We start from the raw sequence: 20,874 nt of genomic DNA, 5'->3' as shown, positions 1-20,874 counted from the left end.
TGTTTGCCATCTGTATGTCCTCTTCAGTGAAATGTCTCTTCATGTCTTCTGCCTGTTTTCTAATTGAATTCTTTTTTTTAATGTTGAGTTTCAGGAGGTTTTTTTTTTTGTTTGTTTGTTTAAATAAATTCTAGATACAAGTCCTTGTGGGATGTGTGATGTGCAAACATTTTATTCCAGTCTGTAATTTGTCTTGACAGGGTCTTTGCAGAGCAAAAGTTTTTAGTTTTGGTGAAGCCCAGTTTATCGCTTTTTTCTTATATGGATTGCCCTTTTGGGATCAAGCCTAAGAACTCCTCACCTAGTCCTGGGCTTGAAAGATTTTCTATGTTTTTTTTCTAAAAGTGTATACTTCTACATTTTACATTCAATCTGTGATTCATTTTGCGTTAATTTTTGCATCAAGTGCAAGATTTAGGTGGAGATTCATCTTTTGGCCTATGAATGTCCCCTTGTTCCAGAACGATTTATTGAAAAGGCTTTTCCTCTTCCATTGAATTGTTTTTGCGCCCACATAAGAAGTCATTTGAGTGTTTTTGTGTAGGTCTTTCTCTGTCGATCTCCGTGTCTGTCCCGCTGCCAGTATCCTACTGTCTTGACATCTGTAGCCTTAACATCAGGAAAAGGAATTCTTCCCACTTTATTCTTTTTAAAAATTATTTTGACTACTTTAGAGTCTTTCTCTTTCCATGTAAATTTTAGAATAAGCCCATCTGTGTCTTCAGAAAATGTTGCTGGGATTTTTATAGGAATTGTGTTAAACCATATTGATCAATTTGGGGAGAATTTATCGCTTTATTATGGTGGGTCTTCCAATTTATGAACATAGTATGTCTCTTCCTTGATTTCTTTCAACTGAATCTTATAATTTTCAGCATAGAGAACCTGTACACCTTCTTTAAAAAATCTTCTTTTTAATCAATTGGTTAACTCTCAATATTTAATATGCACTTAGTAAGTGCTTGGTGCTAGAAATACAAAAACTAAATACAAAACTTTGAGAGGCCAGAGGAACAGTTTAAAAGAATATATTGTCTGAATTGTTATTTTAATTAATAGGAAAAGAGATAATTTTCTCCTCTCCAAAACAATATAATTATAGTGAAATTGGAAATTACCTAATATTTATTATTGTTAAAAGAACCACTAGATAGAACATGTTTGAGAGTACAGGCTTTAGAACAAGGCAGATCTGAGTTTGAAACCTAGTTCAGCCTTACTGGTTATTTGGCTTTGGGCCAGTTGCTTAAGCTTTAGAAGCCTCATTTTTCTTATCTGTAAAATGGGATTATACTGAGCTCTTAGGGTTTTTGTAAAGAGTAAAGGAAAACATGAGAAACAGTGCAGTGCCTAGAACATTTTAAGTGCTCTATACAATATAGCTATTTCACTATTCATTTCATATCAGGGCTAAAGAAAAAAGACAAGGAAGAAATGGTTGAACCTGGAATTTCTTAATTACTTAATGCCAATTAATGTGCCATGCACTGAGGTTGAACCTGGGGTAGGGGTGGGAGAGAAACCAGGTACATTGAAATCAAATCATGATTATCATAAGAGAACACGGGAATTAGCTTTTCAAAGAGTCTAGTAGTCTGTCTTCAGAACTCTGTTTTCACATAGAGAACGGTAAGGATCAGTTAGTTTAAATTTTTAATTCTACTCTGCCTAGCTTTTTCTTTTATACTAGATATAGTCATTAGGCCCAAGGAGTCATTAAAGTGTTTAATAAGGTTATTAAATTGACTAACTGCTGCTGCTGAAGCAATTTTCATAGGAAATCCATATGATTCTAGGTAAGGGGCTCTGGAGCTTTCCTCTGTGGCTGACGGGCTGTCAACATTCCCTTGAAGGATGGTGGGCAGTGTCGTGAGGGATGTGTCTAATTAAGAGATTATAGGTGAACCTTGGCTTCCTGGGTGTGCTGTTCGTTGCTGGGAGTACGGTGAAACTTCACTAATTCCTACTAATTGCAGGGCAGGGGAGGGAGAGCCATCTGAATTATAGAATATTTTAAAATAAATGTACTTTTATTACTTTCCAGTACATATTTTAACTCCAACTAGGCTAACAAATTGTTGCCTGGTACAAGTCTTAGGGGAGTAAGTTATTGAAGTTATCAGAATGATTTTCAATTATTTCTGTGTAAATAGGTGCTTCTGGAGTTCTTTAGCGTGCTAGGAACCAGTTTGTCCTCATAGATCTTAAACATTGCTCTTGTATCCTTCTGCTGTTAATTGGCACACCCTTAGAGGAAGGAGTTTGTTAAATTAAGATAAACTTTAGACTAGCTGCTAAGTAACTTATCATTAATTCATGGAACCCAAGAACCCAAGTAGATGAGGTTTTCATTTATTTCAGCTGAAGTTTGATCTCGTGTTTTTTTTTTTTTTTTTTTTTCTGAAGGCAATTTGTTTATTCCTGCAGGCATTCATTTATTCATTCAATGATACTATATTAATGGAATGTATTGAATGTTTGAGGCACTCAAGTCTTACAAGACAGTGTAAACTGCCCTAGAGGAGCTTAGCGTCTGGTACAGGAAGCCTCCAGGTAATTATAGAGCGGTAAGCTGATGGTGAGGTGAGTTGGGACTGTGCCCAAGGTGTGCCCAGAGGCGTTAAGGGCTCAGAGGAGGGTCAAAGAAATCAGACCAGGTGAGTCTGAGAAGAGTTTCCAGAAGGAGTGGTGACTGAATTGCATTTGAAAAATGAATTGGAGTGAGCAAATAATAGTAAAAGGAAAGAGAAACCAAAACCAAAAAAAAAAAAAAAAAAAAAAAAAAAGAAAAGAACTAGGATGCGGCTAGCAATCCAGGCAGAAAGAACAGTGTGTTCCAGGGCAGGGAAGTGTGAAATGGCGTGTTGTGATGGGGACGGGGACCCAAGCTGAGACTTTAGAGATAAGTAGAGCGGAAATTATGAAAGGCTGTTTTGTGCTACCTGAGGCGTTTAAACTTGATCTTGAAGATTATGGGGCAGCCTTTGAAGGATTTTCAGCAGGGAAGCAAAATCATCAGGTGCAAATTTTAGAGCCACTTCTGTCTTAGTGTAGGGGGCGCATTGGGTATGGATTCAGAGTTACATTAGCGGCTCTTGCATTCATGTTGGCCAAGAGGCCCCTGAACCAAGGCAGCAGCAGAGCGAATGGAGTCGTGGGTGGTTCCAAGGAGAGTGGATCGAAAGGACTTGGTCAGTGCGGTACTGGGGGACGAGTGAAACAGAAGTCTGGGGGAACTGGGTTTCTGGCTGGGGTTGGTGGGGAGCAGGGTGAGGTGGGAGGGCTGTGGGTGCTGATGCTCATGGGACTTCTCGGTGGATCAGGCCAGAGGCTGGATACCTGGGAGCGATACTGGGACTGGGATGGAGCTGTGGGAACCATCAGCTCATGTAGGTTGGTTGAATGTGTTTGGATGAGGTCACCCTAGAACTGCAACAGGCTATGAAGAATGGCAGCCTCGGGCACGGCAACGTTTCAGGGACCAGAGAAGGAAGAAAAGCTTGCCATCGCAAAAGAATAGTGACGTTTAGCACTTCAACCGAATTAAAGATGTTCGGGATTGAAAAAAAAATTTAGAGTCTTGCTGCTGCAGTGATTTTGAGTATGCATTTAGAATACATTGCTGTGTTCTTAGAAGGCGTCTTTTTCCAGCATGGCTTTAGAATTTGTATTCAACATAGTCTCTCCTCGATAATAAATTAGACTTAAGGAGTAATAATAATGGGAGAGTCCGAGAATTCCAACCCATTGAGATGAGGAAAATAGATCCTTTACCACAATTTGTCATTATGATGTCTGTTCCTTTTACACATATTAGGAGGTGCCTATTCTAGGAAGTACTGTGAAATCATTAGGTCACTCTGTCTTTTACTGAAAAACTACACTGTTAGAGTATTTGCTACTGGGTTTTTGAATTAATAATTTTTTTTTAGCATTTCTTAATTACTTAATGCCAATTAATGTGCCATGCACTCAAGTCATATAAGACAGTCTAAACTGCACTACAGGAGCTTAGCATCTGTGGCAAGGCCTCAGTGCTTTGGGTTGGCAAACATTTTTCTTTGTATGTTATAATACTTTATACTCATATAGCACTTAATGAAAATTTTCCCATTGCTCTTACCAGTATTTTATAATTTGACCCACGTAACAAACAGCTGAGAGAGCTTGGACAGGAATCATTCCCATTTTCCAGATGTGAAAACTAGGCTCAGCAAATAAATTCATAATTTAGGGAGTGAGTGAGCCAGAATTTACCCCTGGTTTTGTGACTATAGATTCAGTGTTCTTTCCACAAAATGGGACATGCTGCTCAAAGTCTCTCTGTTAATACCTGGACAATAGCCAACAAATAGGGGGGGAAACCCTGATTTTTTTCCCCAGAACTATTTGTCCTTACTACCATCATTGATTAATAATATGTTGAATAGTCAGGGGGAATGTGGCATTGTAGTAACTGTGGATTTTACAGTTTCAGTTCAGAAACCTTTTTGAAAAAAATCACAAATTGTAGCAAATCGAAAAATGTTGTTTCCTTGCCTTTTCATTTTTGTTTACTCTCTGTGAAGGCCCACGATTTCCGTAACAGGTGCATGTCTTCTGCTGTTACTGAGGAATGTAGAGCTCTTGGAAATAGTTAATTTCCCTTTTTTGGTATATCTAGGAACTTCTGCCTCTTCAATGGAAAAATGGAACTGCCAACACCCTCTGAGGGAGCATGGCTCACATGTGATCTGGTGGCTGGGACCCATCACTGTAGTCTGGCTGGAAGGGCCCAGGGTGGCCTGGACTGCTGTTGTCAGCATCCCCCCGGCTCAGAATGAAGGCAGGGCCGACTTCTTCATCAGACTCGGTGCCCAGGGCCCACATGACTTTTGGGGGCCCATGAAAATGTTCTAATTTCTTTTAAAATCAGAAGAGTGAAATGAACTTTCAGGTCAAAGAAAAGATTTCGGTATATACTGTTAATATATTCATCTTTATACCAGTGTAGTTTTTTAAAGTATGATTTTTAATATTTTTTTTTCTGGAGGAAAGGACCCGTGGAGGCCAAAGTGCCCAGGGCCCCTGCAGGTCAGGGAGCAGCTCTGAGTGTGTGTGTAGGGTTGGGGGTGAGGGTGGGCAACAGGATCCACTCTGAACTTGTGGTCTTCTCTCCTTTTCCAAACTTGTCTTTGTGTTCCTTGATTCATTGATGATTGATTGATTCATTCATTCTAAGAACTGTAGATATGTGATGGCCGGGCGAGGTGGCTCATGCCTGTGGTCCTAGCACTCTGGGAGGCCGAGGCGGGAGGATGGTTTGAGCTCAGGAGTTTGAGACCAGCCTGAGCAAGAGCAAGACCCCATCTCTACTAAAAAATAGAAAGAAATTAGCTGGAGAACTAAAATATATATATAAAAAATTAGCCGGGTGGGGTGGTGCATGCCTGTGGTCCCAGCTACTTGGGAGGCTGAGGCAGAAGTATTGCTTGAGCCCAGGAGTTTGAGGTTGCTATGAGCGAGGCTGACACCACGGCACTCTAGCCCAGGCATCAGAGTGAGACTCTGTCTCAAAAAAAAAAGAGCTGTAGATATGTGATAAGTACTAAAACACACACACGTACAGAGACACACACAAACATACACACTGACAGGAGACTGAGGTGAAAAACAAAGACTAAGAGCGGAGTGCCTGGATTTTGCTTCTGTCTCTGGGCAGAATCTACTTTATCGCAGACTCAATCCCACTGTATGTAATTAGGGGATATTACAGATGCTTTGCTTTAAAAATTATTTTTATAGTCCCTCTTATAACTTAGAATGTACTTTTAAGAAATAATGACCATTTAGAGCATTGATATACTGTTATCTTGTTTTTATTCTGTTTCTGTGTCTCCTAAATGATTTTTAAAAAATACATAATAAAAAGATTTTAAAATAAGACTTTTTGGGACATTAACTCATAATACCTATCTACTGAGAACAACCAGTGGGACAGAAGTCTTAAATGCAAGAACGAAGTGTATGTTGTCCTAGAAGATGAAATTTGATAGGTGGTGAAAGTTATTTTCGGGCCATGTAGACTGTTTTTCTGATTTTTTAAAAAGTCCTCTGTACTGAAAATTATCCCTTTATTGTCTGCATAACAAAGTGGAGGTGCTTTGTCCAGAAAATACTCCTCTCTAGAGCCTTTGCAGCCTGCCTCTCAGATGTGCCCAAAGCAACGAGAGGCCTAAATGTCAGCCTTGAAGCTCCAATCTTAACAAAAAGTTAAAATATTTAAAATGAAATTCAGTTAGCAAATTTATGATCACTGAGTAAGATATACTTTAAAATTTATCATGCCAGCTTTTTCATGCTAACACTTTTTTGCTGTACATTTTCATATTTTTAAACTGAACATATTTACTTAAGAGCACTTTTTGGAACGTGTTGTTTTAAGTTTTACCCTGTATTTCTTCCTGTTATTATCTTTACAAAGGAACAAAATTATAATATCTACTGTATATTTTTTTTACATCTCTAATTTTTACCTATAACACAAAGATGTTACAAAGATGAAATGATTTACTATATGGGAAATGTATTTTTTTTTTGAGACAGAGTCTCGCTTTCTTGCCTAGGCTAGAGTGAGTGCCATGGCGTCAGCCTAGCTCACAGCAACCTCAAACTCCTGGGCTCAAGCAATCCTACTGCCTCAGCCTCTTGAGTCGCTGGGACTACAGGCACGAGCCACCATGCCCGGCTAATTTTATATATATATATGTATGTGTGTGTGTATATATATATATATATATATATATATATATTAGTTGGCCAATTAATTTCTTTCTATTTTTATAGTAGAGATGGGGTCTCGCTCAGGCTGGTTTTGAACTCCTGACCTTGAGCAATCCGCCCACCTCGGCCTCCCAGAGTGCTAGGATTACAGGCGTGAGGCATCGCGCCCGGCCTATGGGAAATGTATTTTTAAAATAGAAAAAAGTATTGTGTAAAAGAAGGTGTTCATCTTTCTATTAATAAGTTGTTACCACTTATTCTCTGAGGCTGGGTTGTATGTACAAAAGTTAATTTCAACTCTCATTGCTTGCCTTTCACGGGCCCTTTGTTACCCTTTCTTATTTGTGTTCTAAAAAGTGATTTACCAGGCAGGGCCCATAATTTTAATTTATAGAGAAAAAGCAAGTAAGAAATGACTGCTTTTAAAATTTGAGGAAAGGTGAATCTATTTTTCATGATTAAAAATTAAAAATCAGTTTCAGAGTATACTCTGTTGCCTTCCAATAACCTGTAAAACTATTGAAAAGTGTGTCCAACTCAGTATTGCATTATTTAAGAAATTCCATTTGTGGCAAAAAAGTGTTTTCTGGACTTATTTGTGGTGCCTGATTCATGAACTTTACTTCTTGTTTTTTAAAGGATTGCAACCACGTTTCAGTTTTGTTCTAGTGCAGTCATTTCTCTCAGCTCTTTCTAGCCCGGCTGGCAATTCTGAAGCAGATTTCTGTTCATGATGCCGTTACAGGAATTTGTGAGCGTCTGGGTTCGAGATCCTAGGATTCAGAAGGAGGACTTTTGGCATTCTTATATTGACTATGAGATATGTATTCATGTAAGTATGCAGTAAGTCATTAATAGAAATCGTAATTGTTACGTAGCATACTTTTTTTTTTTTTTTTCTTTTTGAAACAGAGTCTCACTCTGTTGCCTGGGCTGGTAGCATACATTTTAAGGGATACTGTTATGTACTTAAAATTGAAATTTGTGAAAGCTTTCCTAATTCAAACAACTGAATTGGAATTATTACAACTAATGCTTGTATCTTAAATGAAGTAGTAAGATGGTTCCTAAAGCTGAAAAAAATACTTGTTTGAATTCCTTATTGTAGCTTTGTTAATATTCATATTAATGCTTATTGCATCACATATGAAGGTGTGAATAGATCCAAAATTTGTGGTTAAAGAATATTTATAGCTCATTAACGGTATTTCTTTGTGATCTGCTATAGTATATTTCTAGATAATATAATGTCTAAAAAATAAATTTTGAGAGACTATAGAGTTCTCTGGAAAAGTGATGTGTAGTGTTTTATACTTAGAATCAGAAAGTAGGAAATGAATATGTGCAATTAATTTGTCTACACTGTAATTAAGTTGTTAGTAAACAACTAGAAATGATATAACTTGCTTGGATACTACTGTATCCAAATCTCTTGAACAATGTGTATGTAGTGTATGGCCCTTTGTGATCATCTTGAACAAAGGTCTGCAGATGTTTTCTGTAAAGGTAGTAAATATCTTCAGCTTTGTGGGCCATGCAGTCTCTGTCAAAACTATTCGTTTTTGCTATTGTAGGTGGAAAGCAGCCATAGATGGTGGACAAATGAATGAGCATGATTATGTCCCAATAAAACTTTACTTGCAAAGACCAGTGCTAGACCAGATTTGGCCCTCAGGATAGTTTATTGGCTCATGGACTCGTGGTCTTGAAGATAGTCACTTTTTGCATCTAAATCGGATGCAAATCTGAATTCAAATTTGGGAGCATAGATACTAGCTCAGATTATATCTGTGACTTCATAGCACAGGTGATTGAAGTAAAATTTAGCCATTATTTAATCTTCTCATTGTAAATGACTAAATTAGCATATTGGACTCCCAAATGCTAGCCATAAACCTTTTTTATCTTATTCTGTCTTCTCTTTTTTCCCCTGAGGTTCTCTAACTTAGGAAATAAACAAAGTAAAAGCTCAGAACTGCTCTTTTGATTGTGCTAGAGGCCATTGCCAGGATATGCCATGTATTTTTATTTGTTTTGGTTTTACTCACACCGGAATTGCATTCTGTGTGGAAAATTATGGGCTTATAAGAATAAGCCCTTGAAGTAAAACGAAGTTCTTTAGTTGCCTTTTAACTTTCTGTTAAAAAAATTTGTGAGTCCTTATCGCATACTTTATGATAGGCATACATTTAATTATTTGCAGGAGTTAATGAAAGTGTAGATTCTTCTTTGCTGTATAAATAGCATGACATGAATTCAGAAATCTCCACCTGGAGCCAGAAATGATGGCTTCCACAAATATTATTTGATGATGTTTGGCACTTCTCTGAAATGCTAATAAATTGACAATGGATAAATCTTTTTGGCTTGGTGGGTAGCAGAAACAAGCAAATAGATTTAGAGGAATTTGTTCAATCAGTGATCTCAGTATAATCTAATCGTGAAGAGGCTTCTGCCCATTGTGCAATGAAAAGTGGATGGTGGGCACTTTCAGATGCCAAGGCTGGAAGATCACTTGAGGCTGGGAGTTTGAGCCCAGCCTGGGAAATGTAGTGAAACTCCGTCTCTACAAAAAATTTAAAAATTAGCCAGGCATGGTGGAGTGCACCTGTAGTCCCAGCTACTTGGTAGGCTGAGGCAGGAGGATCCCTCGAGCCTAGGAGTTTGCAGCTGCAGTGAGCTATGATCATGCCACTGCACTCTAGCCTGAGTGACAGAGCAAGACTCTGTTTTAAAAAAATAAAACAAAATAAAGTGAATGGCAAGGCTAGAGAGTTGTAGTTGGCCTCTTTTAAATGCTGTACCACATAGAGCTTTGCAGAGAGAAGCTGGGGCTTAACTCCTTTAAATTAACCTCAAGGGAAATGATATATTAGTTAACTCTGAAATCTTAACGTTTGCTTGGAATGTTAAACTAGTAGATTGTAGAGCTGGGTAGTCCATCATGGATACCCCCCTAACTTCTCTGCAAATGAAGTACTTATGGGTGGTCCTTAGTCTGATGTAGGTACCAGGTAGATCTGTGGTTACTGACATGCATGATGATTGTGAGCAGAGAAATTAGAGGGAGTTTAAATTGGCCCAGCCTGCACCTGAGATGGCAGGAGTCCCTGCAGTGGTCTGGTACTCTCTGGGGAGAGGGTACTGAGAAGATACCTGCTCAAACCTCATTAAGGCACTGATTCTGCTGTGAGACGGTCTGCTGGCTTAGTCCCTAAGGAGCACATTAGAGCGAGGCCCTGTTGTGCTTTGAAATTCACCCACAAATGTTATTATGCCACCAACTCCTTCCACCCAACTCCTGTTTTGCTGCCGTATCGTCAAAGATAGTGGGATTTAGACCGGTAGTTGCTTTGGGGGTGAGTCTCTTAACTTCGCTGCATTCTGAGGTCTTCTGAACTTTACGTAAAGTTCAGGAATACCAGGAACTATGCCATACATTTCATGGGAACATTTAAAAAACTAATGCACATAATTACTTAGATTTCCCAAGCAAAACAAGTGCTGGGCTTATTAAGTGGTATAATACTAATTTTTGAAATAATATAAATCTTGAGGGCAAAAAATTCTTATTTGGTAATGTAAAGATTAAAAAATAGAATTTTGAAATAAATAGGGAGACTAGGGATGTTCTTATTTTCAAAAACCAGTAGACACAAATATTTGCTAGTTTCTTATTTTACCCAAAGGAGAATATTTACCTGTCTTGTGGTTTACCCAAAGGAAAAGCATTATGGCTTAGCTTAGGATGAGGACTCTATAGGTGGCTTTTTCCAAGTCTGCCTTAGGGTAGCTGGAAAGAAACCAACACTTGGTAACTAATAAGACTATTAATAGATAACATTTGCCAAGTGCTTATTATCAATCCTGACAACCACCCAGTGAAGCAGATACATACTAGCTGATCCCATTTTTAGCACTCAGGGAACTGAAGTGTAAGCGGCTTGCGCTGTGGCAGAGCCAGGCCTGCAGTTCTGGTCTGTGTGTCCTTTACACCAGATGCTCCACAGCCACCATGGATCAGGTCACACCCCCTGTCACAGCTAGCAGAGAAGGGAAGTGCTGTTCTCTAGTTTAAAAATGGTTTCTGGATTCCTGATGATTTGAGTGGTCTGTAGGGACGGTCATGTCCAGGAGATGAAGACTTCCGTGATGTCTTGTGAAAATGCAATGCTTGATCCTGAGCTCCTACCAATCATTTATACCTTAGGATTTGTTTATTTTTGTGATTCATCTTTGAAAGTAGTGCTCATAGTCAGGTGAGCAGGAGGCGCCTTTAAGACACAGAAATTGGCCAGGTCACCCCTTGCCTGGGACAGCATTGCTCATTCATGTCATCCTGGCTGTCTTCAGGGGTGTTATGTTGGTGGTGTACGTGCAAGATTTCAGAATACTTGCATAAATGTAAATATATATTTTTTTGTGGTTTAAATCCTATTTAGGATGGATATTGGGATAATATAAGTTATGGATATAAGAAAAGCATTTTTTCCTTACAATGAGGCTCATATTTTTCTCTTTTTCTGTGCAGACTAATAGTATGTGTTTTACAATGAAAACATCCTGTGTACGAAGAAGATATAGAGAATTTGTGTGGCTGAGGCAGAGACTCCAAAGTAATGCATTGCTGGTGTAAGTGATTTTATTTATTTATTCATTTATTTTTATTTCAGCATATTATGGGAGTACAAATGTTAAGGTTACGTATATTGCCCATGCCCCCCTCGATGGTGTAAGTGATTTTAGAGTATATTGAGCAGACTTTATTATTATGTTCAATATTTAAAAATTGATAGGCATTAAGATATATAAGATATGAAGGATTTTATAGCCTTTCTTTTTGACTACAATATATATAGTTTGAGTTAGTTTCGTAGCTACTGCATCTGAATTTAACATTTATCACTTGGATTTCACTAGGATTTTATAGGTAATGACCATGAAAGACCTCTTTAAATGTTTAAAGATGGATTTTTCTTTAACTGATTTACTCATATCCTTATTATATAGCTATAGCATGTAGAATAATACCTAAATAATAGCTACGAGATCATCATCATGCATAATTTGCCCTCACTTTGAGGGATTTCTGTAATGAAACCACTTTGATTTGATCATTTAAAAATGTTTTTTTTTTTTCTTTCTTATAAGACAACTGCCAGAACTTCCATCTAAAAACCTATTTTTCAACATGAACAATAGCCAGCATGTGGATCAGCGTCGGCAGGGGTTGGAAGATTTCCTCAGAAAGTAAGTGTGTGGAAACTCCCGTGGCTGGACAAGGGAAGTGTGCAAAATGCTTTGGAAGAACTGTGTGATTATATAGGGGAAATTATTAGTTTCTGAAATGCTGATAATCTGCTCTAGGGCTGAGCTCAGCAGTCCATTTCCTATATTAGAGCGCCATCTTGTGGCTCACATCATATGGTACATAATTGGGACCAAATCTTCTAGAAAGAAAACAATGAACTACAATAATCGAATCAGATAATATATGGACTCCTTAAGCTGTAAAGCAGATCCAAATTACTTGGGAGTGTAGCTGACAAAAGTAAAAATTTCCAGGAAACATGTGCCTAATTATACAAAGGCACTTCTTAAAAACGGTCTTCGTTTACGACATTTAGGATTGACAGACCAAAATAAGGTCTACGATGGGCTGTTAATACCCTTCCGGGCTCCTTTAAATGAATGGCTTAACTCTGATCTTCAGAGGGAATGTTTATAGAGCAGTATTTGGTGGTGTTTGAATAGTCTCAGTGGGTTATTAACGCTGGATTACTCTGTGATGGTGGGTACTGCAGTTAAAGCTACTTGAATTCACACTACCGTGATTTCCCTTCCCCCTCCCCCTTTGGAACACTAGAATAGTTGTTCCATGGGAAGCAGTGTAGTTTTCATATAGACTCCAAGGCCAGGCTGCCTGGGTCCAGATCCTGCCTCTTCTATGCCTGTGTTTTCCCATCTATAAAATGGGGTAATAACAGTACCTACATCATAGTTAATGAATGTAAAACATTCACAGTGGTGTACCGCAAATAATGTGTACTGTCTAAATGTTGATTGTTACTGTTTTAAGGCAGTTAGGTATGAAGTAGCTTTGAGCTTGTTTTTCTAATTTCCTATTCTTTATAGATAAGGAAATAGGCTGAGTCATGTGAATGCCAGGTAGCAGCAGGGCCCAGTCTCCTGATCTCTCATTCTTATTCTAGCAGTTTTTTTCCAGGATCTGAAGTCATTTCCTTTTTGAGTTCACTAAATAGGACCCTAGAGCAAGCCTGAAAGAATATACTGCCTTCTTCTAATTTGGCTCAGACATAAAGGATTTGGGTATTAAGGATACACATGAATGTTAATATTTATTTCTATTACATTGACATAGTGCCTTTCCTTTGAAGGTGTGGTAGAGACATCTAGAAAGATCCAAGATTATAAAACAAAGGGAGAGTGGGAAAAGGAAGAGAAGCCAGAGGAATAAAAATGAGAAGAGACCAGAAGGACTGATTAGCGGAGCCAAAATCCTCCAAAAACATTACAGTGGAATTTTGGGGGGGTATCACAGGCATGACAGAACAAAGGCCTGGTCAAGTTTTTCCTGCACTTTCCCTCTGAAGACAGCTCTCATTTTAATTGTTGTCTCTATAAGGCCCAGGTGGCTGATGGCCTCTCCCTTTAGATGTGGTCCCTCCAGCCCAAGTTTGCAGAGTGGCCTGTCACTCTAGATGCTACCCTGGGGAGCTGCAGCCTGCCCCTCACCAATGAGGCCTGGGAAGGGCTGGCTGAGTCCCACAGTCCCTGCCAACACTAGGAGCAGCTTGTCTGCCATAGAGAAATCTCCTTATTTGAGGTGAAAAGACAGCATGGGCCGTGAATTTATGTTGGTAGTTACGCACAGTGCATGTTTTTGACCAGGGATCACTTCATTGTTTAAAACATAACATTTCCATCCACAGTTGATCTACCAAAATTAATGATTTCATTTTGATAATGATATCATTTTGATATCAAATGATATCAAAATAATAATGACCATCTTGAAAATGATAATCGTTTTAAGGTCATTTGTAGAGGAATTAGCAAATTCTTTCACTAGGAACCAAACAAGAATAACTTCTACCATTTATTGAACATTTGCTACATGTTTGGCATTTTACATGTTTTATCTCAATACTCACAAAAATCGTAGGAGTTGGGTATTATCTCAGTTTTACAAAGAAGGAAATAATACGAAAGGTGGAGGCACTATCTTCATCCTAGGAACCAGCACATTTTAAATTAGCAGAACTCTTAAATACTAGCTAAATTTTGTCAGTATGATTGTGAGACTTTTCAAATATATTCATTTTTCTTCAATCACAACCATAATCTGCCTTTTGCATTCTTTCCCCTGACTAATGATAAATTGAAAGCCACTCCTCATTGGTATGGAAAAAGGAAGTTATGGACTAAAATTATAAATGCTGTTGGTAAGTCTCCAACTACGAATAATGGAATTCCTACTGATTTTTTAGGTTTGAGTGGGATTTTAGATTTGAATGGGATTTTCAATTTAGGTTTGTATAGGTTTATTCATGAATCGGAGCCAGCTCTCCTTCTTCACTGAATCTGTACCATTAATATAACCACCTTTACCCTACAATTTAGACTTTTGTATAATGGTTTTATATTTCTTAAAAATTTAAAGAATATAAAATTTGTTACAAAAGGCCACCATTAAAACGCTACAGCTAGTTTTACACACACACACACACACACACACATACACACACACACAGAGACACACAGACACACGCCTTTTGTAAGTCTTTGTGTTCAATAGAGGGCACCACAGCACAGATCATGAATGTCTTCAATGAAGATTTGTAGGTTTTATGTTTTTCAGCTGTTTACTTTTAAATTAACTCAGCTAAACAGGCTGAATTAACTTTTTTCTACATCAAACTGCTAATCTTCCACATACTATATACAGACGTGTATGTATGTCATCATATTGGGCTCAGTGGACCCAAGACATCTTTTGCTAGGACTAAATGATCTTGTATACCTATATATTGTTCTCAATTAAACCAAGATACAATAATACCTAATAAAATCATGTTGAGGAAAACCAGATTTTCAACTGTGTCCAATTCAAGGAAAAAACAGGTTTTACTTTGTTTAAAGTTGTTATGAGGAAGGAAATAACTTTTGAGTCATGTTGTACATATCTTTTTAGAAATTCCTTTAAAATCCTAGAGACTATTTTTTGTTCCTTTTACAAAGGCTTGAAAATGATATACATTTTATTTTTATGAAAGCTTCTAAAAATGACATTTTATTGACTGTTTTACAAAGTACTCTTTATATTAAGTTTGAATTTGATTTTCTGCTATTCGATTTGTTTGTGGAACACGTGGCACAAATGTGACTAAGGAAAAAATAGTATTTAATATTATAATAGTGGTAATCACAACCCTCTATGATAGATAGTAAACCAAATAGTATTGAGAATGAACTAATTATGCTTACTGAATGAGATGGGAAAACACACTCAAAAGTTTGCATTTTAATTTTTTAATTCTTCTTTTTATTTTCCTTTTTTTTTTTTTTTTTTTTAAGAGACAGAGTCTTACTCTGTTGCCCAGGCTGGAGTACAGTGGCACAATCTTAGCTCACTACAGCCTCAATTTCCTGGGCTTGGGTGATCCTCCTGCCTTAGCCTCCTGAGTAGCTAGGACTATAGGTGCACACCACCGTGTCTGGCTGATATTTTCAATTTTTTTGTAGAGATGCGGTCTCACTCTGTTGCCCAGGCTAGTCTTGAACTCCTGGCCTCCAGGGATCCTCCCAAGTTAGCCTCCCAGAGTACTAGGGTTATAGGCAGAAGCCTGATTGAATTTTAAATTTCAGAATGAAATACCTGACTATAAAATAAAAAGCATAAATTAAAAAATTACTTTTGCTTATTTAAAACTCATACCCATAGAGCATATATTTAGCCAGTGAGTGAGAGAGGGGATTCCAAAAACCAAAACTGTGCCTAGCAGACCCGCTGTGTTTGAAACGCTGGCCCTGTGTGAGTGTCCGGGTGTTCCTTCCCCATCCACATCTTCAGAATTGTGAGCTGGGTGGGCCAGGTTCCCTCTTTTTTCACCTGGATGTCCCCCAGATGGCAGTATTGAGCAGAAAAGACTGGGAAATAATGAGTCTAATGTACAGTAAAATTGGAAATTGAATTATAGCGCAAGAAAAAGGACAGTAGCCTTGAGGTCCCGATCAACCTGGACTCTGATCACTTTTGTTTGCTGTACCCATGTGTTAGGTTACTAGCAAGTTAATAACGGCGCGTGAGCGGTTCAAGGCTCAGTAAAATTGCTTCAGACGTGAAATAAAGCTAAAATGAATTTGTGTCCAATATCATTGGCATTAGTGCTCATTACTTTTGTAGTGTAATGCCTCAAACCATCTAAAATCAATTTTAAAGATTACCCATTATTTTATAAAGAAAATAAAACACAATCCCAAGAGAAACAAAGCAGTGCGTATAATCCTATGAACAGTTACTTGTATTATGGCTGGCAGGAAACCACTGACAGAAGGCCACGGGAAACACTCTGCTCAAACTTTACAGAGAGTCCGAGTTAATATTAATGGGTTGTTGCTATATAACTCTTCTCTTAATTTGATGTATTTAAAACAAGAATGGTAAACACTGGTAAATGTAGAGAATAAATCTTGAAGAGTAGTAAAAAGGGATTTACTACTTAGCTACTTGTACTTGGTAAATTAATCTATATCATGTGACATGATCTTCTTCTGGGAGAACCCAGGGCAGAGGACACAGAAGGAAAGGAAGTATTTAGCTGCTTTGCTTGAGATTTTGCCTTTTAAAAAGCACAAAGGTTTTACTTTTCCTTTTAGTAGACCAGTAAAGAATATTTTCTCAAACTGTTTGTAAGCCTGTTGAAGCAAAGAGGATGGCTAGGTTTTGGTTTTGATACGGTGCACTTTTAGATATTTGCCTTTATCCAGAAATGATTCTGTTTTATTTTGAAGAAAAGGACTTGGTTGGTATTCTAATGACCTTGGATTTTAACTAAATTGATATTAATGGCCAAAGAGATTTACTTTCCTAATTACTTGTTTAAACATGCAGGATATAAGGTAAGGTTCATTTGGTCTGAAACACATGATCTCTTTTTCATAGATCTTTATATGAAAAATCCCATGTTGGGCAAAATTATACTTGGATTTTAGTGTTCTAGTTTTGTTCCTTACATCTGGTCTTAGTGTCTCGTATTCTGTCATTATTGAACTATTAATAGATACTAAATTATCATAATGCCAAAATCTTTGCTAAAAAGATAAAACTAGTTTTTATTTAAATATAAAGGTACAGTTTGACTTGATTTCACATGCTAAAACATGTATTTCAGAAAAAACACATTCACCGATAGTATGAATTTGTACATGTATAGATTTTGCTAAAGGATAGTTTTTACTCTTCTGTGTAGTTCTAATGCACTAGTTGAAATTTGTACTATCTTTGTAAACTTTGATCTGGAATGTGGGAAGACCAGTATGTATGTACTCATCACAAAATTATATTTTAACTATATAAAATTGGCTGGAATCAATTTTATTAGGTTACTCATTTTGGCAATGTAGAGATGCAGTGCCACTGAAGTTCTGGAGAAATTTGTAGTCAACTTTAGATATTAAAAAAAAAAAAAACCTACCTCTTACACGAGCCCTTGTAAACATGTACTTATGTACATAAACGTACTTGTAAAGTTTTAAAATGTAAAACATGCTGAGAAATGTATTGACTTTTTCATATAATTTTTAATAGTAGTTGAAAGTTTTGATGTTTCACGACAGCCTATCCAGTAAAGATCACTGAATTGACATGCTGTTGGCAATAAATTTTTTTTAAGTAGAATAAATTTCTATGACTATATAAGCAAAATATTTCCATAATTAATCCACATGGTCATAACAGATGGTTAAATTGAAGAAATGTCCTTGAAGTTATTCTTTTAACAGATGTTCTTAACTATTGGCTTCATGTTTTTACTCACCTAAATTTCCAAATAATTGAATAAAAGTTAGCATATGCTTTCATCCCTTTAATAGGCAGAGCTCATAATTGATGCAAAGTTTACCATAGTAGAGAAATTGCTTCAGTGGTACATTTCTAATGTTTTTCTTTCTCCTACCCTATAACTGACCATTCCTGTTCACCGATTGTTTTTCCTTTTTTTTGTTTTACACAGAGTCCTACAGAATGCACTTTTGCTTTCGGATAGCAGCCTTCACCTCTTCTTGCAGAGCCAACTGAATTCCGAAGACATTGAGGCGTGTGTTTCAGGACAGACTAAGTACTCTGTGGAAGAAGCAATTCACAAGTTTGCCTTGATGAACAGACGTTTCCCTGAAGAAGATGAAGAAGGAAAAAAAGAAAATGATATAGATTATGATTCAGAAAGGTATTTCCCTGCGTTTTGATTTAACGTGTATGTATTTATATAACACACAGCGCACATATGCATGCGTATAGAAATATACGCATACTTCACTTTTTTGTTGATGTAATACTAAGATAATGAAAAAATTAATTGACTGAGATTTTATTGAGCTGTGACAGCTCATCATAGTAGTCTTCACACACACCTCCACACCGAATTAATGAATGCAGTAGAAATTCAATTATCTGCATTCTGATTATGTGACTTTCATTTAGTCAGACTTGAATTATTCGCGTTTAAATTATCTAGCTAAAAAAATATCCAACTGCACTCCAAATGGCTAATTAAAAGTCCAAATTTCCTGTCTCTCTTTGTGACTGGAGATAATTAAAGTTCTCCTCTGTTACTCAGGCTTTGAGTGTGTTGTGAAAACCAATTTCCTCTTTTTATTATTTTCCCCCTCTCTTCTTTTCCAGTTCATCCTCTGGGCTTGGACACAGTAGTGATGACAGCAGTTCACATGGATGTAAAACAAGTACAGCTCCGCAGGAATCCTGAAAAATAATTCTAATGTTACTATCTTAGGAATAGCAAATTATGTCCAGTCATAGGGAAGAAAAGCTTGCTAATAAATAATATATTCTTACCTAAAGCTCAGTCATGATGTTAGGTATTTAAAATTCTTAAAGACATGAAGTTATTTATTAGTGGTATTTTTATGTTGTCTTATTTTAGCCAAGCTTCTGTATCAAGCTAAAGTCCTGTGAATGCAATAGTATCCTTTATAGGCAAACATTATTGGTAAACAAGATCCTGCCCTCAAATGAAATGATTTATATGTTTAAAAAAAAAAACCTACTTGGTTTTATTGAATTTTAAAAGATAGGTAAATAGGTAGCATTTAAAATCAAGATAGAGCATTCTTTCTTGTATCAATGGGGCAGTGATATCGTAAACACAGCGTATATATTAACCACTTTGAAGAGTAAACAGCTTAGACCAGACTGCTTCTCTCAGACATGTGGCTGATATTTTGTGGATATCTTCTGTGCACTGGCAAAACACTTTGCTTTTGGGTGTTTGACTGATATATTTTAAGAATATTTAATCTTGACAGTATTCTATTTCACACTTAGATGGAAAATGTATCTTATGAATAGAGATGTATTAAAATAATGTTTACATCTTAGAAAAAACAGAAATAGTGCTAGTACTTTTACTTATAATTGCAATATAATATAGATTCAAAAATACATTTTCATTGTCCAAAATCAGCTTAAACAAATGGTTTCTGGAAATAATTTGTTTTCATTATTCTTGTGTAATTAGAATTACGAGTTAATGATTTATTTTCTGATACCAAATGTGCAATTTCTAATCACTAGATAACATTCAGTATCAGTGGTGGCTACTTATTGCTTATCTTAAGTCAAAAGAAGGATCTTATAAAATTAATAAATTTAATTTTACCAATAAATATTTCCAAAATTTAGAAAAAGATGTCAACTTGCTAATTTCAGAATTAATCATTCATTTTTTTAAATGCCCTTTACTTTTAAACATGTACATGTAGATTGGTATAATTTTAATGAAATGTCTTTTTTGTTTGTTTTCAGTGGCCCAAAGATTGTATGTCTTAGATAAACTACTTGAACTTCAAATTTCAGATGAGGCAGCATTTTCTTGAGATAATTACTCAAATTTCTTCTTTGCTGAATGGAACAAAAATATCTCTGTGAAACTAACAGGAAGATATTTTCACATAACTGGATAACTTGTTGCTTTAATTAAATGTTACTCAGCCTAATTGGAGAGTAACAAAGGCTAGTATAAAAAGTAACCATTTCATTTTAACTATTATTGTATTTTTAGAAAGTCTTTACAATACTTGTTTCAAAGAACCAACAGAAAAACAAAACAAAACAAAACAGAAAACTACGAATCAACAGAAAAAAATTAAATTTAGAGTAAGAATATTTCTTTAATTTATCCTTTTTATGGTTTGGATTAAAACATTATTAAATTTTTATAAACATTTTGATTAAATGTGATCTTCATTATTTTAACACAGGAAAAGAAAAGATTTAGCAATTTCTTATCTTGCTAAGATGTAAAGTTTGCCATCTGGGCATTTAAGAGCTATCCCCAGCCCCTCAGCAATATGTATTTGAATTCACAATGTTTCTGTTTTACAGCAGTTTTGAAAAGCATATACTGTGCCACCAATTGTCATGTTACTTTTAGATGATGTAAGATAACCATCAATAATAAGTACTGCCTCAATATTTGGTATGTAAATGTCATGAAATCGTCATTTTCACATTAAAGGTGAAAAAAAAATCAACTTTGCCAGATCATTTATTTTATACAAGAGACTATATTTATTCTGACTTAGACCAAAACTCAGTGTGTTTTTGAATTATCAGTAATTTTTTATGAGGAACTTTGGTAAAACTTGGTTTAATATTCACTATTGCCATACATATTTGAGGCTTTTAGCTGTGGTTTGGTTTTGCTATCTAAACACTGGTATCTTAAAACAGATTTCTTGCAGCTGATATATTTAGTTGAACTTCAGCTCCCAGTGGTTTTCTTGCTTTGTCTATTTTCCTCTGGCATATTTTTATAAAACTTCTTCCAGGAAAAGAAAGTAATTACTTATGTA

The 20,874-nt window shown here is 36.4% G+C and overlaps 1 protein-coding gene across 7 annotated transcripts in view; it reads left to right on the top strand.

The window, feature by feature from the left end:
• SNX10 (sorting nexin 10) overlaps positions 1-20,492 on the top strand; it is a 75,513-nt gene extending 55,021 nt beyond the window's left edge. For 5 of the 7 annotated variants that reach the window (XM_076006346.1, XM_076006344.1, XM_076006345.1 and 2 more), the window contains 5 exons: positions 7,508-7,594; positions 11,294-11,394; positions 11,914-12,012; positions 18,018-18,230; positions 18,686-20,492. In XM_076006346.1, the coding sequence (XP_075862461.1) occupies positions 7,508-7,594; positions 11,294-11,394; positions 11,914-12,012; positions 18,018-18,230; positions 18,686-18,767 (582 nt within the window). In that variant the 3' untranslated portion in view covers positions 18,768-20,492. Of the gene's footprint in view, positions 1-2,424; positions 2,554-7,449; positions 7,595-11,293; positions 11,395-11,913; positions 12,013-18,017; positions 18,231-18,685 lie in introns of those variants that run through there. The other 2 variants (XM_012773350.2, XM_076006347.1) reach the window with 2 other exon arrangements.
• The last annotated feature ends 382 nt before the right edge of the window (positions 20,493-20,874 follow it).

This window comes from Microcebus murinus, chromosome 9, assembly GCF_040939455.1.
Source record: "Microcebus murinus isolate Inina chromosome 9, M.murinus_Inina_mat1.0, whole genome shotgun sequence".
Classification (NCBI taxonomy): Eukaryota; Metazoa; Chordata; class Mammalia; order Primates; family Cheirogaleidae; genus Microcebus; species Microcebus murinus.
This window is presented reverse-complemented; position numbering and strand designations above follow the sequence as displayed.